Below are 26112 nucleotides of genomic sequence, written 5' to 3' on the forward strand. Positions count from 1 at the left end.
GACGTAATACAGTAACCCCACCCACAAAACATTAACCACATCGTATGTAACGTATAAATATATATAATTTAATCCCCTAACAAAAATAAACTATGTAAAAAATCCCACAACACCACCAGACCCACCCCCTCCCTAACCCCAACTAATGTCCAAAACAAAAAGTCCAAAACATCAAAAGTCCAATTGTCCATAGAAACCCCAACGCCCACACACCAAAAGAACATATAAAAAAGGGTCTATTGAACAGGGTCTTTAGCGGCGGGCTCTTCGGATGTCTCTCTCCAGGACCTTGAGCCTCTTCTTGACCTCCTCTAGCTCCTCCTCCAGTCACGCATTCCGGAGGAGCATGCAGCGCACATATGCCCTTCAGTTGCATCCACAGGGGGGGGCAGCAGTAGTGCTGGGTGTTGTTGGTGGGCGACGACGGGAGGCTGCCTGACCGCAGCGCCGAACAACTGGAGGGGCCTGGCTGGGGCCCGGGTCATTGGAGGAGGCTGCAGCTGCGGCTGCCTCCTCCTCCTCCGCCAGAGCCACCAGCCGTCGGTACTCGGCGTAGATGGCCTCCAGCTTCCGGTGCCGCGCCAGGACTCCCAACTCCTTCTTCATTGGTTTTTTGGAGGAGCTATATCAAGAAAGAAAAAACAAATATTTTACCAATACTACTCTAGGCAAAACAGTAACACAAAATTGATTCAACACATAGTGGCATAGTAGCTGTAGCACTAGCAAGCACAGTACATAACATTTGTGGTATGTATCTGTCCTCCCACTTCCTCAGCCTCTGACATTTGTGGGAGTTTCAGGCATTATGCTAGCACTATGGCACAGTACACCAGTCTTCTTTTTCTCTTTAGTTTAGTGAAATTACATAACCTTGTTGAAGCCGGCATGCCAGCTGAGTCAGCTTGCGCCCAAGACAAACATACTCGAGTCTGACTCATGACGCAGACTCACGTTAGTTCTATTTACTACTGTCTGCAGGTGGGGAAGCTCGTAATTTTCTTTTACGGGTGGCACTGGACATAGTCTCTCTGTTACATCAAGGGCAATTGCTCAATTTCACTTTCACCCTGACCTGACTACTACAAAAAGGTAGATTATATATCTGATCCAATGATCATTGCTTATATATAGGACAACATGAGGTACTTTATTTTGATTGATTGTGTAACCAACAGATAGGCCACCCCCCATAGCAGGCTGGCTGACAGTAAAATCAACATAGGTAGGGAGTGCTCCTCTGAGTCGGAGGAAGGCGCTGATAACTACATACATACACAATATATATATGATGTGCTTGCAAACTACTAGTCAAGGGAGTATTCTGAAAATACAACGTATATATATTCTCCACGGCTTTGCTACTGTGGCGCGGTTTCTTTTACATTCTCTTCAAAGACTCTGGTCTGCATCCAGTGACAGTCGCCACTTATGCTATCTATGATGAATACATCCAGGCATCCATCCATTCAAAGTAAACGTCTAACATTCTTCTTAATCTCTCAACAAACCTTAGTTTGTTCACCAACAACCACCCATGCGTCCCTCCTTGCTTGCCTTGCTTTGAGTTTGACCCAAACACCGCTGACGATTCTTGCTTTCCTTTCCACTCATACGGTGTTACCCATGCAGGCAACTTTTCTTTGACCTTCCACCCATCCTTCAACAACCCATGCATCTGATTCCTACCAGCCACCTATGCATGCTTCCAACGTATCCTTCTCTGCCAGTCATATTACATCTCGTCCCTCCTTCCTCCTTCCACCCTTCTTTCCCTTTTTGTTCAACACATCCATCAAGGTCATCTGATCTGATCTGACTTTTAGTCTTCTCCATAAAACTCACAGCTGAGTTGGAGTTAGGTACAAGAGGCCATTGGTTACTCAACTCACGCTGCTAATACTATTGCTGCTAATGCCATTGCTAATTAAAGGGTGTCTCTTCTTCAACCATTGTCTAATATTCACTGCAACTTCATACTTACTAAGTCTTAACAGTACAGTGAGTGTACAGTAACAGTACACCCTTCCCGCTAGTGTAATGTCAATAGGTAAGGAACATAGCTTACCACCGCCCGCCGCTGCTGCTGGCTCACCCCATGAAGTAGCTCCTGCAGGTTCCGCTGCCACATCTCCTGCTCCCTCCGGAATGGCCGCATCGCCGCTGGCCCAGGCACTGGTGGTGGTCGGTAGTACACCTAGAAAAAAACATTACACATTTTTAGATGCCATATACACCTCCCCTATTCATTATTTTTCACTAGCAAGATTGAAAAAAAAGTGAATACATACATATACAACATACATCACTAGTCCAAATCGGGTACTAGAGTAGAGTAGACACTAGTAGTGTTATGGTCCCTAGGGTCATTCTAGTCTACTCTACTCATTGCAAAGTTAGCCTGAGCCATGCACCATATTAGCTTCATGTCTTTTGCACACGTTACCTTGCAGCTTGTTGTGTAAGACGCCTTTGAGCCCACATGAGCTCATACAGCTACTGTCTGAGCGTTGCGTACAAGACAAGAGGTCGAAAAACAAGCCACTTTGTTATAGAGTTCTGGTCAGTCCGTTTTGCTTAGCCAGAACATGCTACCCTTTTTGGAAAGACTGAGAAATGCTTGCATTATACTATCTAACGCGCACCATTTTTCTCATAACAGGCAGAAGATTCCCTTCTACGAACGAACCAGAGCTTTGCACAGCTTATGATGTAACCAGTACTTCTACGTTCTAAGGTGAGGGGTCCCCCAGAATTCGCACAGAGATCGTTTATCTGACTCTTCGGTGGACTTGTAACAATGTTTATTGTTTTAACCTTATGCATTTTGCTTTTGTAGCTGGCTCGTATAGTATAATGATTTGAATTGTAGAACAACGTACAAAGCTTGTCACTTGTCAGTTCAAAATAGACCTTTTGAACTTCAACTTACACAAAGACGCTGTGGTATTTGGTGTGCTGGACTTACATGAGTGAGTGAGCGAAAGGGTGTTATTATGTTCTGGGTTATCTAATCATTGGGTATCTTCGGGGAGGTTCGGGGACCTAATGAGAGAGTATAGCTAGTCGGTTTGGGGATAGGGCGTTCTGACTGGGGTGTGAGGAAGGTCCAACCTCCCATCACCAACATCCTATTTTATTGTGCATAGTTATGTATGTGGCTGTGCAGAATCCCCACAACAGTAGTTGTATATCCTATCAAAAATAGTCAAATATCTGATTGGGCATTTTGTTGGTGGGAATTGTTGAAAAGCCTCAAAGATTAAGAAGACCAGAAGAGGACAACCCAAAGGACTGGACTCCGTTGCTAGAGCTATTGCTGAATCTGAGTTTTATTTAACATTTTAAATAAGGAGTGGCCAACTGGGCAAGCTTAGCTACAGACTAATAGGAGTAGTACAGAGAGTCATAGGCTCATGGCAGAGGCAGTTGGAGGCAGGGCTAACGACAAGAATGTAGTAACAGTCTAGATCGAAGAAGATTTGGAAAACAAAATAGAATTAGGAAACAGAAATAATAGTTCAGAAAAAATAAGGTGCAGTAAAAGTTAGGGAAATATAATTATTAATATAACCACTGGAGGACTTACTGGGGCCAGCAGCAGAGCCCTCGGTAGAGGAGCGGTCCTGGCCCTGGGAGGCATCTTGATCTTGTTGTCCTGCCGCCGCCTGTGACCCCGCCGTCTTGCCCCTGGGTGCTGATCATGTAAGATATAACAAAGAAAGAGACAAACATTAATGATTGGTGTCCTGTGAAACAAATCAAATATTTTTTAAAAAGACTCAAAAAGCATTTTAGGAAACAACAATTGCAATAAAATTGATCTATCTCATCAGATCAACTAGTAGTATTATTGCGGGACTCACAGACCCTCTACTTATTATTTATGAACACTAATCCACGGTTCCATTCTGATTCCAGAATACTAAGTAAGCCTATGTACCACCTGACCTAGCCCACATATTCCAGACGGGCCAATTGTTCAATAGGTCTGCATTTAAATTTTAGCCCTCAAAAATGCATAGGTGTAGGACACATGCATAAATTTGTGCATACACCAAATTGTTGGTTGGTTGCGTCTGATGTTATGCTAGTGCCACTGGTGAGCCTTGCCACTCACTAAAAAAACTACAAAAGGTTCTACTAAGGACTAGGGTAAGCAGCGCTCAGTGACAGAGAGGATGTGTCATGCAGACCTCTACAAAATTACCAACTAATACTAACTAAACCTATCAATCCATCCACCACTATCTCTTCTTAGTGACAGGAGGACAAAGGAAGGACTAGAGTCTATCTGTCAATAGCATTACCTAACTTAAGTTCTCTAAGTAAACTCTTACATAATCAGCCCAAGCGAGCGCAATGTTGCAAACAATCACAGAATATTTTGAAACGTAATTTACCTGCAATGTAAGCAGCAGTATTCTTGCTATTCAGAAAAAAATAATGCACAACACTTATACTACTAGTATATAAGCTACTCACCAAGCCCCACGACCTCGACACCTAGCAGGTCCAGCAGGTCCTGCTCCCGGTCCAAGATGTTGGCCCACCGGTGGGACAGCTGGTGATGGGTGCTGTGGAAATATGGATTTTTATGATTAGTTATGTCCCCTATCTTGGACCCCAACGGTTTCATGTATAAATCATAAGTACATGTATGTTTCCTCCAGTTCCAGTTATGAAGACGCAAACACATGTGCGTCCACCGTCAACATGTCCTCTTTCAGATCCGCCATAAATGGGCCGGATATTCTATTCCTAAGTATGAAAGGCCACCGGCTTTATATGGTTCACTTCCCACATTTCTTACAGTCCCGGCGAGTAGGCCCTGATTCTGCCATCAAGCCTTTTCTGCCTTCTGCCTCTGAAAGCTCCAGTCTGAGCTCGCATCTGTATCCATGAACTTTGTCCTACTCCCTGTGCGGCTAACGGTGCCTGACTCGACCTGTCTGCTTGCCAAAAACTGTATTTCACCTTCAAGATTATCTGCTCTGCTCCGCTCCTCACCCAATGCATTCCTGTCTAGTAGTTTAAGTAAACATTCTTTCAGCTACCGAGCAAAAGGCCCGGCTTCTCTGTCTTTATGCAAGTAATTCATAGCCCTGTTACTATGGAAGATTTCTGCCCTCGCATCTAGTGTAGACACTTAGACGCTTGTACACGCACTAACAGTCAGTATAGTCAGTATAGAATAAGATTCTATCCTAAGAAACCTCTCTCTTTGGATAACACAGTTTTTTAAACATAGGATGTTAGATATGATTTGGGATTAGGTTGACATAACCCCAGACTTCTGTCTCCACATGTAGAGCTAAATGTCAAGTTCCCTTCACCCCCTAGTTGCACGTCAATCACACGTCATGCTGCTGCGCGCGCATCTCTGCCAAGTATTTCTGCTGACATTGCGAAATTCTTCCGTGGAACCACCCATTTATGACATCATATCCAATGACGTTCTTTAAGTTACGCCCAGTTACACCTATTTTAGTTACGCATGTATGTTCTTATCTTTATTATCAACTGTTACGCCTCCTGCATCTGTTTCACTGTAATGCCTATTGTATAAAAATGATTACTTGTCAATAAAGTTGGTCCTTCACTTCCTGAACCTTCGTGGTGATGGAATATGGAGCCAATCAATTCGAATTGATTTTGGAATAAAGCCCGTTCCGAACCTCTAATACCACGGATTCTGCCTCTTATTTTACTGAGCTATTATTATAGATTTTTCCGCATCAAATTAAGTCCCGGTAATTAAATTATTTACCACATATATGGCGCCCGAACAGGGACACTTTCTCATCTCACGCGCCGGAGGTGCGTTGCAGGCCCGGTCTCCTGTCACAGCTGGACGGACAACAACGCGTACCCACAGGATTTCCTGTATCTCCCTCCTGCCGAGCGGGGGTAACTGAGACTGTGATCAACACCCAGACGAGGCGGTGAGAAGTGCGAAGTATCCCGACCAGAGCCTAGCTGAGAGAGCAAGATCCGAGGTATACAGAGGCCCGCCAGGTTCCGAAGTTCCGAAGTTCCGAAGTTTCGAGTCGAGTCGAGTCCGGTCCGAGTCCGAGTCCAGTTCAGTTCAGTTCCGAGGCCTTCCGTTCCAAGCTACCCGGTGAGTACCATTGTCGGGGAGGCGTTCTGACGTGCACATAGGTTGTGCCGGTCAAGACGGGTTTGGGTACACAAATCCGGTCTGCACTGTTTCAGCAGTGTATCTGTACTGTTTAGCAGTATATCAAATATGTCCAGTATATAATCCAGAATTACCTAGTTAGTGTTGAGTATCATGTTTAGTGACTAGTTCCCTAAATGGCCATCATTGTTGTTCATTAAATGTTAAATGTTAAAATGTTTTAAATACGTTCTGCATATTGTGGTGTGAATGACTGTTCATTATTGTGTTTTGTTGTATTAAACGTATTCAGAATTAGGTATCAGATCCGATCAGTTCTCAAAAATGCCGCTCTTTTCGAAATTAAGACAGATAAAAACTAGAAAAGGGGTACTTGAAGAAGCTGTTCTCATTCCTCCTAGGGACACTCCAGGGTACTTCATGTATCATAAACATGGCCTAGACGCCATATTATTTCTTGATTTATGGGTAGACTACACCAAGGAATTACCAGAAAGTCAGAGGTGGCCCACAGCTGGGACCTGGGATGCAGATTGCATCGTGAAAGTAGAGGAAGAATTATGGAAAAAGAAAGCTAGACAATCACAGAAAGATGCCATTGAATTATGGCGTAAAGAATCGTATAGACGTACAGAAAAAGCACGTAGACAAGAAGAGAAGAGTAAGGAGAATTCAAATAAAGTTCGAGAAAATCTATTAATTGAAGAAGGTACTCGAGTAAAGTCAGAACAAGTAGACAGACAACGAAATGCCCTTATGAATGGTATGTATCCTCTTCTGGCCGAAGGGTTACCTAAGGCTACTCCGGAGATACCAAAAGACTTGCCACCCCCATTGTTCCCGATAAAAGTACATCCCAAAGGGCATCCCAGAACGGCAAAGGATGTTTTTCTTTCCTCTTATTTAGACGACGCAGCTCCCGAGTATGCTAATGCTGCGCCACATAGACCGCCTGCTGAGGGGGTTCGACGCCAAGACCCTCCTCCGTCTGTACCTCCGCAACAACAAACTCCGACACAAGTTCTGGCAAGCACATCTGTTTCTACAGCTGTACCCACAACTATGGTTGCTATATCACGTTCAACGAATCCTTTCACATCCAACACCCCAGGTGGTGCTACGGGAGGTACAACAAACATTTTTTCCACGCCACCCAGAGTAAATAAACTTTCCTTTCAAGAATTAGCACACCAACGTACGCCCAAACTAGTAACTCCCGGCACGCTTAAGGAACTTCTAATAGATTGTAGATATGACCCGGTGCCCGGAAAGGGGGACGAAATGCTGCTGGCATCACTACGTATCCGACGAGCTGCAATATATTTAGGGAAGCTACCAGGAATGACTGCACATTTAGAAAATATATATCACTTTGTCCAGTCAGGACGAGATTCCGAAAGTATTAATAGAGCCTTGGAGTACCAGAAAGTGGAGATACAGGGGGAACTGTTACGTTTCTTCATAAATTGTGTGATCAGAAATCAAGACCGACCAGGGGTAAATCCGGAAGAAATGCAAATTCTTACCACATGGGGTCGGAATATATCAGAGGGGAGACACGATAAACGATCATGTATAGTAGCTATGTGCCGCAAGATCCGCAAAGAAGTAGAACGAATACACGAAGAAAGATTAGCAGTAGACGAGCCTGAACAAACCGAGGAGGAGGAAGAATTAGAACTGCCCACAGGACAGTTAGAAACGATGGCATATGTAGGTAGAGGAAGATCTTGTAATAATATTAGAGGCTTTACTGATCCGATACGTCCGATACGTCCAGATAATAACAGAAACTTCCAAAACCCAATAATAAATATAAGGTCCCCCGAGCATTCGTTCCAAGCTGCTGACAAATTGCTCCGAGAACGAAGGGGTTATCATATACTCGATTCTATGGACGAACAAGAATTAGCCAGGTCAGCCGTACATTGGGTTGACAGTCCCGGAAAATATAGTGATAATACATTAGCGCACACGTTTTTGAACCTCACCCCAGATGAACAGCGTTTAGCTGGTATCTATATGATTCAACAACTCCTTATATTATATAAAAGCCAACACTCCGATCCTGGTCCCTTACCTAATATCTTGACTGAATTACTCACGAATAAATGGAGAGGTCCAGGTACTGAGTTAATTAGAGAAATACTAGAATCCAGAAAGCAGTACATTCTTTTTGTATGTCCCGAACATGTCTCACTGCCCATAAAAGAAAGAACGACGTATTATATGGATAGACAGAATCCCTTACGCGAAGTGCACCCGATAAAAGGTGATGACAATCAGTTTAAACGTGTGTTTGTATACACACCCATATCTAAAATAGAACTATTAGAAATGAAGAAAGTGGTACCCAGTCATGACAAAGACCCAGCGGGTTTCCACCGTGAAATTAAAGACATGTTGCTCATGGGAGAATATACCTATCCAGACATTATGACAATATTGAAGGTATTAATGCCTGCGGGCATTTACGAAAAACTCAAGGAAAAGGACTGGGAGGTGGGAGACCAGAAGATAGATTGGACAGCATTAGAAAACGAGGAAAAAGCTCGAGGTCCAGGTTCAGGACTTGGGGAAAAGACCAAAACACTACCAGGTTTACTAGTACAGGTACTGCCACGATTATTAACTACGAAAAAGGAAGATTGGGGTGCAATCTCAGCCTGTAAACAAAAGCACGATGAGGACACTAGTGATTTCTATGCCCGATTCGAAAAATGTTTCGGTATAAATAGTGGAATAAAAGCAAGTAGCGAATCTTATCCACATCTGTTTGTGACAAAATTAGTTGAAAATGCCCTGCCCCAAGTTAAGAATAGAGTATTGAAATTCGAGAGTACCTGGCAAGGTAACTCTCCGTCACAGATGTTACAGATGCTACAGTACCATCACAATAGAATTAGAGAGGAACAAGAACATGAACAAAGACGCATGAAAGACACGAAAATGAAAATGCTAGTTTCTCAGACAGTTCCAGCTGACGGTCATAAAAAGGGTATGACACAGTCCAGTGTTTCAACCGGTCCTGTAAAAGGGACATGCAACTATTGTAAACAGCCAGGTCATTATGTACACGATTGTCCAGTTTTAAAACATAATATCGCCACAGGTAATACAAAAGAAAGACCACGGCCACTTAGACAGGATCAGAACCAACAAGGAGCTCCGCAGCATGCACAGGCCATGCCAGCTCCGCAACAATCTATGACAGCTCCACCACAGCAGCCTATTGCTGCCACACAAACAACGACACGACAGATGTACCAGACCGCACAGTATGACTATCCTGATTATCAACGATACTCATGAAACAGCCTAGAGAGGGAAGTTGGCTTACCCCTTATCGAGGTCCCGGTAGATCAAGAAGGACCTTATGTACACAGTGAACTATTAGGCCAAGATAGAAAATTTTTACTTGATACAGGGGCAAGCCGAACAACCATAAAACGTAGTGAAGTTCCAGGGGCACCCCTCTCAGGCTCACAGAATATTTCCCTTGGGTTTTCAGGAAAACCTATCATTAACGAAGTATCACAGCCTCTTTCCCTTACGATTGGTCCCTTGACACGAACTACAGATTTATTGCTTACTAAATCATGTCCAGAAAACTTGTTAGGAATAAAAACTTTGAAAGCCCTAGGGGCTATAATATGTTGTTCTCCGGAAGGAGTAAGATTGTTTTTACGCGATTTCAAAGGGCACTATGTGTCCCGAGACATGGATCACCGACTGCAGACTTTACCCACACATTTATGGGCACAAGGCCCTACAGATGTTGGTTGCATGAACATTACACCATATCGAGTCACACTAAAGGCAGGAGTGGTACTACCACGAATGCGACAATACAAGTTACCCCCAGATGCTGTAGTGGCTTTACTGCAAATAATTGACGAGCTCATTGGTCAAGGAGTGGTTGTGGAAACCGACTCCAATGTATGTAATTCCCCGATAATCCCGATTCTTAAACGAACTGATCCGAAAGCCCCGCCAGTATATCGATTGGTTATTGATCTGCGCGAATTAAATAAATGTATTGTACCACAATACCCCGTAGTTCCAGACATTTCTTCATTACTGACAGCCATTGATTCCGAAGCAACATTCTTTACTGTAATTGATCTCAAGAATGCCTTTTTTAGCGTCCCAATAGATCCGGAAAGCCAATACTTGTTCGGATTTAGTTTAAATGGACGAAGCTTTAAATTCACACGCGCACCTCAAGGATTCACAGAAAGCCCCAGCATCTATAGCCAAGCACTGAAACGAGAACTTGACAGTATCCACATGCCAGTCAACACTGCCCTGCTTCAATATGTCGATGATCTGCTGATCACCGCCCGAAGCGAACATGAATGTGAAAAAGCCTCTCTGACGGTTTTACATTTTTTGGCCGAAAAGGGGCACAAGGTGTCCCCTTCTAAGCTGCAATTCTGTGTCCAGCGAGTTGTTTACCTTGGTCACTCGCTGTCCAAGGAGGGAAGGCAGCTTACATCCGACCGCATACAGTTAATTGATAACATGTCAGTACCCAAGACACAAAAGGAGGTGCGGGCTTTTATAGGCCTCACTTCATATTGTAGGCAGTGGATCCCTCAGTATGCATTTCTAGCAAAACCACTCATTCAGTTGACAGCACAGGAGGCAGCCACATCGACTGTCCTCCCTTGGACTCAAGAACATACACACGCTTTTGAAAGCCTAAAGAAAGCTTTATGTCAAGCACCTGTCTTAGCAACACCATGTTACAATAAACATTTTATACTCTTTGTTACAGAACGCGAAGGTACTGCTTTGTCAGTACTCACACAGGAACAAGCAGGATCACACAAACCATGTGCTTATTTTTCTAGTACATTAGATCCCGTAGCTCAGGCTCTGCCTGCGTGCCTGAAATCAGTGGCAGCGACAGCTTTAGCAATCAGACAAAGCGATGCCATAGTGTTAGGACATCCATTAACAGTACAAGTACCACACGCAGTAGAGGTTCTCTTGAACCGCACACAAACACAACACTTGACTATAGCAAGACTCACCGGTTACGAACTAACATTGTTTCAGCCACACATAGAAATCAGACGTTGTAGTACATTGAATCCTGCCACACTGTTACCAGTAAACGGAACAGACCCATTAGCGCATGATTGTATTGAAGTTATTACTATTACGACGAAACCCAGACAAGACTTGACAGACGTCCCATTGTCAGATCCAGACCTGACGTTGTATGTAGATGGTTCATGTATGAGAACAAGTACAGGAGAGCTAGTGGCCGCGTATGCAGTCACAACAGACACTGAAGTCATTGAAACAAATCGTATTAATACCTTGTCAGCTCAAGCAGCAGAGCTCATCGCTCTGACACAAGCCTGTATTCAAGCCACAAATAAGAAAGTCAACATATACACTGATTCACGTTATGCATTCGGAGTTGTACATGACTTCGGCGTGCTGTGGCGAGAGAGAGGTTATTTAACTTCCCACGGTGCCCACATCCAGCACGGACCCCTCATTCATGCTTTATTAGATGCAATACATCTGCCCACTGCAATATCAATTATGAAATGTAAAGCTCATACGAAAGTTACTGATATCATTTCCCAAGGCAATGATCTAGCTGACAAAACAGCTAAACAGACTGCTCAAACTCACACATCTGACATGACAAAGGCAATAGTTCCGACACCAACACATTGCATGATGGTTAAGGATCCCGCTCTTGACGTAATTGACATACAGACACATGCTACACCAGAAGAAATAAAGAGATGGACTGAATTAGGAGGGATCCAAACTGATCAGGGATGGATGACGAAGGAAAAATCTGTATGGTTTCTTCCCGACTCAATGGTCCAAGATATCATAAATACAATACATAGTCCTGCCCACCTAGGAGAAAAGGCTATGCTAGACAGCATTCAACACATTTGGTTCAACAAACATTTACGAGCAGCAGCTAAACAAAAAGTTCGTACCTGTATGATCTGTTGTCAGTCTAACCCAGGTAAAAGCATTCCCGTAGACCAGGGTGGATTTCAGCCTCCTGATCACCCTTTTGAAGTCCTCCAGATGGATTATATCCAGATGGAACGATGTCGAGGATTCAAATATGTTCTCGTAGTTGTTTGTGCTCTGTCCCGTTGGACAGAAGCATACCCGGTTTCAGATTACACTGCCCCGACTACTGCCAAACAGTTAGTTCGAGAATTCTTCCCACGGTACGGTTTACCACGTGCTGTCTACTCAGATAACGGCCAGCCGTTCTCATCCGAACTAATGAAACACGTTTCACTTTTGTTAGGCTATCAATGGAGGTTTCATTGTGTCCGACACCCCGAGGCAGCAGGTCTCGTGGAACGACATAATCAAACTCTGAAAATTAGATTGTCCAAAATATGTAGAGAGAAAGGTGTCGACTGGGTAGTAGCCTTACCAGTTGCACTCTTTTACATGAGAATGGTAGCGCACTCTCGAACAGGGCTATCCCCTTATGAGGTGATCTTCGGTAGACCACCAAATATGTGGGGGACGCCTATACCTCGTAAAATAACTGACGTTGACTGTAATATGCTGACAGATTACCTAGCTTCCTTGATGTCTGCACTACAATCTTGTCGTTCACAGGTAGCTGCAGCCTTTCCCGACAACACCGAGGTGAAACCCCACGACGTAGTTCCAGGGGACCTGGTGTTAGTGAGGAACTTTGACCGGAAGTCTCAGCTGGATCCTAGGTGGAAATCGCCTCAAATCGTACTGTTAACCACGAGGACAGCCGTGAAGATCGAAGGTCGAAAAGGCTGGATACATTCAAGTCATATCAAGAAATTTCATGGACTACCATCCGATATAGAGACTAAACCCTGTATTCCCTCAAAAACAGACTCAAAGCTTCCTTTGGTTGAAAAAACGAACTCAGAACTATATAGACTAAAACTACGGTCCAATAAGTCAGACAATTTGATTGTTTAAGTCCTCTCCAAGGTGAATCGGTTGAATTTGTCTCTGACATGTATCCTTTGGACCGGAATAGAGAAAGAAGTAATCAAATCCAGTTGAAAAAACATGCGTACTGTAAATCACTGCGTAGTCATTGCACAGTGACGTTATTAATTCTGTTTTTCCTATGTCTTTTAATAATCGCTGCAAGTATATTGTTGCACATATATTATCCTATTTCTAAACATGTATATAATGTTACTGCTGAACATTCTTTTAGTGAATTTCCCCCGCATGAGTTGTCATATAGATTTGCGCTGCGCAATAACACTTTTATTAGTATGTTACATCATTCCCATCAGGCTAGCAATGCTACAAATTGTTGGATATGTGGCCGACTCCCTCCCTATCAGAACTATAAGGGAATTCTGCCTCTTTTTCCATATCCGTTCACACACAATGGCTCCTGTGGAGCATGGTTTAGTTTAATTAATTCCCTAGATTCGAATTCCGCAGTTTATCAAGACAACTGGGTTTGGGGAAACCTGAACTTAGTCCTGCTTAAAGTCTGTTACCCTAACAAGGAGGGACTTCCCAAAAGAACAGGAACTGATCTAGAAAATGAAGTATATGGATTAGGTAATTTTACACTTAACCTCATGATCCTGAACGTTGAATCTGAAGCTACACCAATTTTGCCTGCCATGTCCGTATTCCCAGTTAAAGGGGAACTATGCATAAGTAAGAATGGCTCCATACACATGGGCCACAGTAAATGCACCACTGTAATAGAATTCAGTGATCAAGGCAAATCTACATTTAGAGCTTCTCGCCATTCCTACTTCGTATGTGGTCAGACCGCATATACACGTTTGCCTCTAGATTGGGATGGTACCTGTTACATCGGATTCCTTCTACCACCTGTTTTCCTAGCTCCTCCTGATTATCATAGAAATACTCATTTAGTACACAATAGACAGCAGAGAGATCTCCCAATAGTCGATTACACTGAAACAGCATGGGAGAAATACACAGATTTTAATAAAGGTTTCTTTCCTTATATAGGTACAGTCACTAATAGTAAGCTGATACGTAGATTAACCAGAACCCTTGAAGCAGTAGTGAACGAAACTATTTCCGCCTTAGGCAACTTAACAGAAGAGCAGTCTGCTATGCGGATTGTTGTGCTTCAAAATCGTCTTGTCCTTGACGTCATCCTGGCCGATAGGGGCGGAGCTTGTAGGGTCATCGGATCAAGTTGTTGCATTTTCATACCAGAAAATTCGCCATCTGTGTATAAAGCCATAACCCGCCTTCATAAGATTGTAAGCCAGATACACCAGAATCCAGGCACCTGGACTTGGTCCGGTTGGTTTTGGAGTGTATTATCTACCTTTGGATGGAGGGTCCTATCCTTCCTAGGTATTGGCTTTCTCATACTATTCAGTTGCTGCTTATGTCTACAATGTGGGCCAGCGATTTGTGGTCTGTGTGCCACCTCGTGTATCCCACATCCAAGTTTTCATTCAAGATTCCGGAAGAAGAAAGAAGAACAAATGATGTTATATGAACAAATCAACGGATTGATGAAGATTGATATCTCTTAAGGGCAAGTAGGGGACAAGGAGGGAATGTGGAAATATGGATTTTTATGATTAGTTATGTCCCCTATCTTGGACCCCAACGGTTTCATGTATAAATCATAAGTACATGTATGTTTCCTCCAGTTCCAGTTATGAAGACGCAAACACATGTGCGTCCACCGTCAACATGTTCTCTTTCAGATCCGCCATAAATGGGCCGGATATTCTATTCCTAAGTATGAAAGGCCACCGGCTGCATATGGTTCACTTCCCACATTTCTTACAGTCCCGGCGAGTAGGCCCTGATTCTGCCATCAAGCCTTTTCTGCCTTCTGCCTCTGAAAGCTCCAGTCTGAGCTCGCATCTGTATCCATGAACTTTGTCCTACTCCCTGTGCGGCTAACGGTGCCTGACTCGACCTGTCTGCTTGCCAAAAACTGTATTTCACCTTCAAGATTATCTGCTCTGCTCCGCTCCTCACCCAATGCATTCCTGTCTAGTAGTTTAAGTAAACATTCTTTCAGCTACCGAGCAAAAGGCCCGGCTTCTCTGTCTTTATGCAAGTAATTCATAGCCCTGTTACTATGGAAGATTTCTGCCCTCGCATCTAGTGTAGACACTTAGACGCTTGTACACGCACTAACAGTCAGTATAGTCAGTATAGAATAAGATTCTATCCTAAGAAACCTCTCTCTTTGGATAACACAGTTTTTTAAACATAGGATGTTAGATATGATTTGGGATTAGGTTGACATAACCTCAGACTTCTGTCTCCACATGTAGAGCTAAATGTCAAGTTCCCTTCACCCCCTAGTTGCACGTCAATCACACGTCATGCTGCTGCGCGCGCATCTCTGCCAAGTATTTCTGCTGACATTGCGAAATTCTTCCGTGGAACCACCCATTTATGACATCATATCCAATGACGTTCTTTAAGTTACGCCCAGTTACACCTATTTTAGTTACGCATGTATGTTCTTATCTTTATTATCAACTGTTACGCCTCCTGCATCTGTTTCACTGTAATGCCTATTGTATAAAAATGATTACTTGTCAATAAAGTTGGTCCTTCACTTCCTGAACCTTCGTGGTGATGGAATATGGAGCCAATCAATTCGAATTGATTTTGGAATAAAGCCCGTTCCGAACCTCTAATACCACGGATTCTGCCTCTTATTTTACTGAGCTATTATTATAGATTTTTCCGCATCAAATTAAGTCCCGGTAATTAAATTATTTACCACAGTGCGCTGGACCCCTGAGTGCCGAAACACAGCCCGGCGCACCTTCGGCCACCGGCGGTGACGCTCCTGTATCTGGTACCCGGAGCCAGACCTGCCGCCTAGGTCAAGGGGAGGTGGCGCTACACAAAAAAAACAAGGGCGGCCACCTCCGCCTCTCCAAAAAGCTCCCGGCCTGCACCCCTGGTCGGCGCAGTCTGCTGCAAGGCAGGCGGCTCTTGGGCGCAGGCGCCTTGACGTTGGAGCGCCCGTTACCATTAATACCCGTAGGCATGATGGTTCAAGGGTGAGCGGGAGGCACAATAGAAAATTTAGAAGGGAAAAATAAAGTTAGGGGAAGGAGTAGCAGCTTAAAGAAAGAAGAAATATAAAACAGGAGAAAAATGAAAAAAAACGCAGTAATAGTAGAAATAAAATACAAAATATAGACTTAGGGATAGAGAGGGATAGATAATAAATAAAAAAAGATCAGACAAACTGTGTAAAAATGTAAGGATGGCAAAGATAGAGGGAGGATATTAAAACAGACCCCAGAACCATAGCATAGAGTGAAAAAACAAGATGGCCGCGCCCGTCGCGACCGCGTGGGTAAGTTTGTGCGATATTTCCCTGCGATCATGCAAATTGCATCGCAAACACGTTAATCGCATTCCCAAACGTGACATGCGCATCGCGAACACGCTATACGCGACCCAGAACAGGAAATAAGGCATCGCGAATGGGTAGGACAAGTGAAAAACAAGATGACCGCGCCCATAGGCGACCACATGGGAAAGTTTGTGAGATACTATCTCCCGAACACACAAACAGACTCCCGAACACGCAATACGCGTTCGCGAGCAAGAAAAACGCATCGCGAATGGAAGGGACAAGCAACTACGTGCGCTCACGTAGCTACACGAAGCGCAAGTGCAACTTCGCGTAGCGCGACTATGCACACTACGCTATATATATATATATATCTCTATGCTCCAAAGGTTGCCCAAGCTTAAACAGCATTCCGCACAGATGAAAGGTAAAACCCTTTATTTAGAGCAATGGTACTCATAGTACGGCCCCTTCACTGGTGGCCCGCGGACCTTGTGCTGCAGTTTCCACGGCCAGCAGTAAAGATGACTGCAGGAGCATACGTAGTGAAGATGTATTAAATAGGTATTCACTACATATGCTCCTGCAGCCATCTTCTGTGTTTACTGCCGGCCTCTGTGACGTCAGGGCACCTTCAGAAAGCTTCCCAAAAGGCCCTTTGAAAGTCAGCTGTTAGCGCTTTCCCAGCTGACTTTTAAAAGGGCGTTTTGGGAAGCTTCCTGTTTGGAAAGAAACAGATAGAGATACAGAGACAGATAGAGGCAGAGAGACAGATAGAGGCAGAGAGACAGATAGAGGCAGAGAGACAGATAGAAGCAGAGACAGATAGAGGCAGAAACAGACAGAGATAGAGACAGAGACAGATAGAGACAGGTACAGACAGAGGCAGACAGAGATAGAGACAGGGACAGACAGAAATAGAGACAGAGCCAGATAGAGACAGGGACAGACAGAGACAGCGACAGACAGATACAGATAGAGGCAGAGACAGGGACAAACAGAGGCAGATACAGAGAGAGAAAGACAGAGACAGGGAGACAGAGGGAGACGGGGAGGGAGATGGAGAGGGAGACGGAGAGGGGGAGAAGGAGGGAGGCAGAGGGAGGGAGACAGACAGAGGGAGGAGGAAGAGAGAGAGAGGGAGAGGGAGGGAGACAGACACAGAGAGACAGACAGAGACAGAGGGAGGGAGACAGACAGAGGGAGATGGACGCAGGGAGACAGAGGGAGTGAGACGGACGGAGGGAGACAGAGGGAGGGAGACAGAAAAAGACAGACAGAGGGAGGAGGGCGACAGACAGAGGGAGGGAGACAGAGAGAGAGAGGGAGGGGGCAGAGAGAGAGGGAGACAGACAGAGAGAGAGAGGGAGGGAAACAGAGAGAGGGAGACAGAGGGAGACAGGGAGAGAGAGATAGAGAGATAGAGAGAGAGAGAGAGAGAGAGAGAGAGAGAGAGAGAGAGAGAGAGAGATGCATGTATGCCAGGTCTAGTGGCTCAGTGGATGAATGTGTCTGCTGCAGGGGCCTGTGTTCAACTTCATGATCCCTGTTTTTTTTTGCTCTAGCCCCGCCCTCCTCCCCCACTGACCCCGCCCCCACCGGTGCGGCCCTCGGCCACACACCACACTGTAAATTTGGCCCCGATCGAAAGTTTTGGAGTAGCCATGATTTAGAGGTATGGAAACGTCCTGACTGTCAATTCAATATAACAGCTGTTCCGTCCTTGAAACCTGACACGTTTCGAAGAGCTTGCTTTCTTCCTCAGAGGTGCACTGACGGCAGTTCCAGTCTCCATTCGACATCTTAAATGCAAATTCCACAGCCCAAATAGGCTCCTCCTTTATGTGGGGCCTTGAATTTAATAAAGTCCACGGAAAAATGTCTGGTATCCATCACCGCACTCGTAGCTGCATAACAAATTTAAAAGCACGTGGATGAGCCTCAGCAATCGGAACCTTTCCTAAATCCTCCATCTATGCTCCACATAGTCGGCACGGTTAGATACCAAGCCGAGTGGCCCCCATATTTCGCGGGGTGGTGCATGCTCAACGGCGAGGCTGCCGCCCGAATATCCATGCTCCAAACGTTGCCCAAGCTTAAACAGCACTCCGCACAGATGAAAGGTAAAAACCTTTTAAATTTGTTATACAGCTACGAGTGGACGTTTCCATACCTCTAAATAAAGGTTTTTACCTTTCATCTGTGCGGAGTGCTGGTATGATTGGCTTACACATGTGTGGCATATTTAATTTACCTGTAAGTCGCTTGTACAGTGGTATCCCATATACCCAGGGCCTGTAAATTAAATGCACCTAGTGGGTCTGCAGCACTGCTGCGCCACCCACAGAGGTAGCCTTTCAAACCAGTCTCAGACCTCCGCCACTGCAGGGCCTGGGTGCACAGTTTACTGCCACAGTTACTTGGCATTCAAAGTTACTTGCCAAGCCTGAAACTCCCCTTTTACTACATATAGGTCACTCCTAATGTAGGCCCTAGGTAGCCCTACTGGAAGGGTACTGTGCAGGTAAAAGGTAGAACATGTGCCTTTATTGTGTGGCATGTCCAGGTAGTGACAAACAGCCCATGTGGTTTCTCACTGCTGTGAGGCCTGCTGCTCTCATTGGTTTGCATTGAGAATTCCCTGATATGTTTTTCAGTGCTAATATCTGATCTGAAAGGGGTAGCGATACCATATTTGGTGTGTTTGGAATAGTGATGATAAATCCTGCTTATTGGTGTAAGTGGATCAGTGGTCGAAGTGGGGGGAAAAAAGGAGGGGAACTGTGGGCGGAGAATCAGAGGGCGGGAATAACCTGAGGATTGGATCTGTGGGCGGGGTCAGAGGTGTGGCGGAAAGAGCAAAATATCCCAATTTTTTGTATTTGTTTCCCATTTCACTAACCGGTTACAGCTTATTACGTTATTTAATTCAACCAATGGATACGCATGTTTAAGGTTTGATATCAGTTATTGACATTAAAATACATTCACAAAGTGGGATAAGTTTCCAATCACAGAACGTCTCAAATACGCTCAAAAGTGGAATCAGAAGCCATTTGTCTCCCAGCCATGGAGTTTCTGTCATCAGCACTTCTCCCTTTTCCCACAACAGCAGTTTAAACATGAATGGCAAAATATCCTAGTCTGCAAATGTTTTCCACATAATTATGGCTCTGCCATATTCGCCACATAATACATCATCTGCTGCATAATCTGACGATTTTAACTAATAAATTGTTTATAGCTCAAACAGATCAAAAGTTACTAAAAAATTTGACTTGTGCTGCTGTGAAGTGGAGGGCCCCTTGCAAAGGTTGACTGGTCACCTTTCTCACTGCTGCAGTTGTATGTTCCACTGGTACTAATAAGGAAAAATCTTTGCAGAGATTGTTAACATGTGTAAAAATTTCAAAAATATAATGTATCAGAAAATATACAGCGCCAATAATACCGGTGTAGGGTGTCAGAGCACTTTGCATCACATATATTACACAGAGACAATCAATCATACGTGTGTAAATCACTGTATAGGAAATGTTACCTAAGACAAAGGACTACAAGGTGTAGGAGTCACATGGCAACCATACCAGTGGGCAACATAATTTAATAATGATTGGTTTGGAGAAACACATACTCAGAATTTAAAACGGAATAAGATGGTTGGGGGTTCTCTTTAATAATTAGAATTGATTTCTAACCAAATGAACCCTTTTTTGCAACATTAGGATAATCAAAGACTGGGGAAAAAACAATAACGCTCTAATTTATACCTTGCAGTTTGTTTGCAGTTCTTACATGACAGTTAACAGCTGACTGTTCTATGTTAGGATTTTAACTTATTAACTGCAAGTCACAATAGGGTCTCTCTGACAAAGCAGTAACCCACTGACCTATTTACATTATGTGCACTTTGTGATCCGCATGGTACATGTTCTTAGCAGAAGGCACATTAACCCTCTGAGCATCCTTTCCACAAGTCAAAACTTCCACTAGACTAAACACCATCTCTCTCTACTAAGAACATTAATCACTGGAGTTATCATGGCATTTTTATTGTTGCTGAAAATTGCTGGAGGCCAGGAAGGAGGCAGCAAGTGCTTTTAAAACCATTATATGCTTGCAAACACGACGCTCCCACCTGAAGTCAACGCCCGGTGTGGCTGCACTACCCTAGAGCCACCCTGTTCAAGGGTACTGTGACCTCGGTGACAGAGTCACTGTCACTCTATGGTGTGCTGCTTCATAGGCCTGCCCCCAAGACTGGAGGTGAACTTCAGAATGAATTGTGGTGGACAGACCGTCAAGGTTAACCCACACTTGCCACCGCTAGGGTCCTCCTGCTGGTGCTAAGACATCAGGGCTTTTAAGATCTTGCTAGATCAAGGTCTAGCATAGGAATGTGCTCCCTCAGGGGAGTGGTCTGGTGGTCTGGTCATGAAGGCTGAACCTGGTTCCCCAGTTCTAAATTCAGCAGCTCTGACCATAGTGCCACATCCTCTCCCCCACTAAACACCATACTGCACCACTGAGAGAAACTTGCGCTGCCTTCAACTACAAACCAATTGTGACACTCTATAAACACCTGGATGTGACTCAATTCAAATTATGCACTACACAAGAGCAATATGCTGCCTAAAATAAAAATAAAAACAGCATCCTAGAAAAACCAAAATCTCATAGGCAATGCAAGATTAAGTAAAGCATGTGAAATGTAAGCAGGAACAACATGGTTACCCTAACACTTTTACACTCATTATTCAGAAATCAGTGAGTGCTTTTACATGAAAAGTGAAGGACATGACTACAGGGCCCGGAAGGGACCCGTTTCACTATACATTGCTTATATCCTTACAAAACGTAATTCTTGAACACACAGCCGCTGTACACATTTTGTTTTCCAATTCACCCATCAAGCAGGTATTTTAATACCTCCAGGAATGGTGCACCTTTCCAACCAGGGAAAACAATGTTGTCCAAAGAAAGATGAATAAACAAAATTAGCGCTTCACTGGCAAACACTGTAAAGTGCCGCTAATGTGTTTAGGTGTGGAAAAAAATCAATCTGGCCAACGTGCAACCACACTGTCTTGCTTTAATTAGTTATTTTTCATATTTTAAAATATTTTATTTCTCTCTATCCCGAGGCTGCACTTAGAAATTGAAAAATGTCAGAAAAAGACAATGTTTCCAGCAAAAGTGTTTTTCTTTTTTGGATCCATCTCACAGGGAAGCAAATAAAGGAAAGGGGGAAAGAGAGGGTGATAACAGTTTCTTGGTGTCTCGGTTTTCAGTAAGTGAGGAGGGGCTAGAAGGAAAGAGAGGGAATAAAGAGGAAGAGAGGAGGGGTGGCAGCTGACAGACACAGGGCAGGAGAATTGGACACTGTCCTCATCTTCTCTGGGCAAGAAGGAAAAGACAGAGTCCTTTTCCTTCTCTGCCCGTTCCACCCGTTCCCGAACACATGTTTAAAATAAGAAAGTAGGGGAACGGAATCCATGAAATTAAAGAAGTAGGGGCACGCCGTGCCCTGCCAATCCCGCCCACTTCGACCACTGAAGTGGATTTGCTAATTTCTATTGGAGAAATGCCACTCTTAGAAAGTGAACACACACAAACACAAGGAGAGGATGGACGTAGCACTGGAACTTTTCAGGCACTCACTCCCAGTCACAGATCTGGGTTGAATCCATCATCATTTTTTAGCTCACTTCCCCACCCCAGTTCAGATCCAGCCATATGCAAATTAGTCCTCCTGGGAACAGTCCAGCCCGAACTGCCAAGCCAGGTCTACCCTGGACCCAGAAACAAGCCTCCTGGGACTGGTTTTGGGGTAAAACCCCTCATCAGCCAGGCTCTCTTGTTCTATTGTCGGGTCCATTTTTGTGTTCGTTTTTTTTTCACATTTGTGTCGAGCTGTTTAAGGAAGCGGCACAGGTTCTAGAAGTTCGATGTGATCCACCAAATAACCAGTGGCGGCTGGCAACACGCTCAAATAAAATTAAAAAAATATCTAAATAAACGGGCAGGCGCGCAAACAAACTTAAAATATATTTTTTTTTTTTAAATCACTTTACTAACAACAAAAACTCCTGCTCCGGACCTCGTCATGCTGCAGCCCGACCACCAGAAAACTCCATTGACCAATCAAGGCGCTGCTCTCACCAGCATGAAAGCAGTTCCCTGACTGGTGGGAGCAGCCTCACTCAGCACTCCACATTGCTATGGAGGCCTGCAGTAGCTCTAACCCAGCTGTTCTAAGACAGCTGGGTTAGAGGTTTCAAAGTGTGAATGTCTAGCTGGCCGTCACAAGACGGCTGGTCAAAAAGAATGCACACTTCGAAAAGTGCACGTACAACCCACCCTCCTCCCAGTCCTGCTACTTCCATTCAGCAGCAGCCCCGACTCCGTTTTGATGCTGGTTCAGGATGGGAGGATGTCAGAATGAAAAATAATGAATTACCATTTTATTTCTCATCTCAGGGACATTTAAGTGAGGTGATGCTCCTCCGCTCTAGTGGAGGAACCGCCCCTGCACATAACTGCTCATGTTAGAAAGGTGAAAGAGCAAAAAGATGCCCTTAACTTTTTCTCTCTTTCTTGTCACAGAGGTTGAATGTCAGGTGAAACTCTGACAAATTGCTTCTTGTTCTTTTAACATGGAGTTTCATGTTTACTACTTTTCTCAGACTGCAAAGGGAGAGGATTTCTGAAAGTCATTTCTTGCTACCACAACAAAACATAAAAACCTACCAATTAATTCTACAAATATTTCAAAATTGGAAGTAAGAAAGAAAAAATGAAGCAGTTCTTTTGTAATTCTGAAGTGCCATGGAAGAACTTAATAGGATCAAAACAAAGCAAGACACTTTACTGGTTGATGTACAAAAATAAATATTGTCTAGAACAGGGGGCCTAGCTTACATCGGTGCAGCAGGTGCAGGGGAACAGCGGTCTGTGGAGCCACTGAACCCAGATTATTGCTGTATTTCACAGATCAAACAGGGGCAGGAGTTGGTTTCCTTCTTTGCACTCAGAACCATGACACACTGGCTACGCCACTGGCTGGGACCCGGGTCCACACGTTACCCTTGGCACGCTGTGTAGCATTGTCAGCAAAACCGCAGGTCTGTACAAATGTAGTGGTCACGTCAAGGAAAAATGTGCTGTCTCTAAATGACAGTGCGCTACCACACCATAGCAAGTCCAGTTAGATAGCACACCATTACCACTTTCATGCTGGACATGACTCGACTCATTTGCTACACTTTTTTGTGTGATGCTTGGATTTTCCACGATCCCCCTGACTTCAGAGATGTAACATTAGCGGCAGTAAACACAGACTGCAGAATTCATGCCAAATACAATTTTGAGTCTTAGTAAATGTTTCCCAGTAGCCCCGCCCCTGGCTCCACCCCTAAAGCCGCCACTTCGCCACGCCCCCTCTGTCATAGCTCAATTTGCTGAGTACCTGCACTTTTCCTTTCCCGTTTAAAGCACTGCCTGTCCGTCATCAACGTGCACCAACAACCTGAACTGGTCAACACAGGCCTCAGATTTCATACTGCGCCCTACGAACGAGAAATAACACCTGGAAAAAGGAAGTCATCTTAAGGAATGCAAAAGGAAGTAAAACAGGTTAATGTAAACAGGGACTGCATTGCTAACATGGATTACCTTAGGGGTGTTTACCGCCTTTTACATTCATTGTTTAAGAAATCGATCTGTGTTTTTGCATTTGAACATAGGGACATGAATGTAAGCCCCAAAAGGGAGGGTCCCGTTTCAAAGTCATGACCAAATTCACTTAAACCCCTTAAAATATCACACAACTTGTAATTCTCATCTCAGAGAGGTTAGAATGTATTCGTGCAGCTTCCTCATTGGCCATCCGCTCTCCGAGCAGTCTCAAAGCTGCCCTCCTATTGTTTAATGGTCTGTCAGAACCGCCGGCTCTCTGGTCACAGGCCGGCCCTTCCCTCCATCTGCCCGCGGTCCCTTCCGCCCCTTCCTGAAAGGTAAGGTGTGCGTGAGGTGACGCCCTCCCTCCCTACCTGTCACAGAGGAGGGCGGGGCTCGGTGTTGGGGAAGCACTCAGTAGAGCAAACACCGCCAGGGTTATTCAAACACCGGGGGAAAGTCCGGATACAGGCGCTGACTGCTGGAGGCCAGGAGCTTAACTCATTCCGGGCAGAGTGTAAGGCACAGCATTACTACTGACCACGGACCCGATTGTCGCTCGCTTTGGATCAGGTACCCGCCTCCGGCCCCAGGACAGACCCATGGAACCGACACTGACCTGCAGACCACCTACCGACCTCTGGATGTGAAGAGATACGCCGTCCGCGGCACCTACAGATGAGGGTGGACGGCGCTGCTCAGGTGAGCGCTCTCCACTCCCACGCGCCTCCTTAGCTGCCGCCGGTTCTGTGGAACTTTCATCTGTTTTCCCAAAGCCGCAAGACAAGGTAATTAAAGCCGCCTGTGGTGAACTGTGACGCCCACCTCTGGAGGGTGGGAGGGTGCTGCGAGCGCTGGGTGCCCCGTGTCCCAGGCAGCGAGCCGGTGGTTCCTGCGCCTCACTGGCAGCGGGTACTTCCTGCGCCCCCCCCCCCCTTGTTTTAATGGTCCTTGGAATTCTTAAGGGTGCCCCTAAATACTTCTGGGAGAAGAACGGACTTGAGTACCTTCTGACTGCGCCTATTTATAAAATTGTTGGGCGCTCCTTGAATGATTATCGCTGCGGTTACTCAATTGACGCTTTTTTTGCGTTGTGGGTGCTTGGGACTTTTGATTTACTAACCTGTGGGTGTTTTTTGGGTCTCCACTGGCTGTGGGTGTTATCATGAGCCCCACTGGCTGTGGTTGATTCCCGGCCCTCGCTTGTAGGGAGTGTTTCAGCCCCACTGGCTGTGGGTGTTTCCTGGGCCCCACTGGCTGTGGGTGTTTCCTGGGCCCCACTGGCTGTGGGTGTTTCCTGGGCCCCACTGGCTGTGGGTGTTTCCTGGGCCCCACTGGCTGTGGGTGTTTCCTGGGCCCCACTGGCTGTGGGTGTTTCCTGGGCCCCACTGGCTGTGGGTGTTTCCTGGGCCCCACTGGCTGTGGGTGTTTCCTGGGCCCCACTGGCTGTGGGTATTTCCTGGGCCCCACTGGCTGTGGGTATTTCCTGGGCCCCACTGGCTTCGGGTATTTCCTGGGCCCCATTGTGTGGGTGGTTCCTGGGCCCCATTGTGTGTGTGTGTGGGTGGTTCCTGGGCCCCATTGTGTGTGTGTGTGGGTGGTTCCTGGGCCCCATTGTGTGTGTGTGGGTGGTTCCTGGGCCCCATTGTGTGTGTGTGTGGGTGGTTCCTGGGCCCCATTGTGTGTGTGTGTGGGTGGTTCCTGGGCCCCATTGTGTGTGTGTGTGTGTGTGTGTGTGGGTGGTTCCTGGGCCCCATTGTGTGTGTGTGTGTGGGTGGTTCCTGGGCCCCATTGTGTGTGTGTGTGTGGGTGGTTCCTGGGACCCATTGTGTGTGTGTGGGTGGTTCTTGGGACCCATTGTGTGTGTGTGGGTGTTTCCTGGGCCCCACTCTGTGTGTGGGTGTTTCCTGGGCCCCACTCTGTGTGTGGGTGTTTCCTGGGC

At 45.3% G+C, this 26112-nt stretch overlaps 2 protein-coding genes across 4 annotated transcripts in view; one reads left to right on the forward strand and one right to left on the reverse strand.

Moving 5' to 3' along the window:
- Window positions 1-171: 171 nt before the first annotated feature.
- Window positions 172-24916, reverse strand: LOC146812681 (uncharacterized). 2 transcript variants are annotated; one of them, XM_085619789.1, is made up of 6 exons: window positions 24790-24916; window positions 23962-24061; window positions 4486-4577; window positions 3590-3697; window positions 2069-2197; window positions 172-622 (listed from the first exon to the last, which is right to left on the reverse strand). In XM_085619789.1, the coding sequence occupies exons 4-6, from the start codon at window positions 3641-3643 to the stop codon at window positions 482-484; spliced, it is 324 nt and encodes a 107-aa protein (XP_085475915.1). In that variant the 5' UTR covers window positions 3644-3697; window positions 4486-4577; window positions 23962-24061; window positions 24790-24916; the 3' UTR covers window positions 172-481. The 2 variants fall into 2 exon arrangements, with proteins under 2 accessions (XP_085475915.1, XP_085475916.1); XM_085619790.1 differs by having other exon boundaries at window positions 24805-24915.
- PLEKHG6 (pleckstrin homology and RhoGEF domain containing G6) overlaps window positions 24399-26112 on the forward strand; it is a 188010-nt gene continuing 186296 nt past the window's right edge. Inside the window, exon 1 of one of the 2 annotated variants that reach the window (XM_085619788.1) lies at window positions 24399-24958. The gene's annotated coding sequence lies outside the window, so the exon portion shown is untranslated. The remainder of the gene's footprint in view (window positions 24959-26112) is intronic. The other variant, XM_085619787.1, reaches the window with a different exon arrangement.

Source organism: Triturus cristatus, chromosome 7 (assembly GCF_964204655.1).
Source record: "Triturus cristatus chromosome 7, aTriCri1.1, whole genome shotgun sequence".
Classification (NCBI taxonomy): Eukaryota; Metazoa; Chordata; class Amphibia; order Caudata; family Salamandridae; genus Triturus; species Triturus cristatus.

What these genes read in the sequence shown, in the direction of transcription:
- LOC146812681 (XM_085619789.1), bottom strand. Translation starts at nt 3,643, where the DNA reads ATGCCTCCCAGGGCCAGGACCGCTCCTCTACCGAGGGCTCTGCTGCTG. An exon ending in GGGCTCTGCTGCTGGCCCCA is followed by an intron (nt 2,198 to 3,589) that starts GTAAGTCCTCCA and finishes GTTTTTTTCTAG; the next exon opens with GTGTACTACCGACCACCACC. An exon ending in AGCAGCAGCGGCGGGCGGTG is followed by an intron (nt 623 to 2,068) that starts GTAAGCTATGTT and finishes TTCTTGATATAG; the next exon opens with CTCCTCCAAAAAACCAATGA.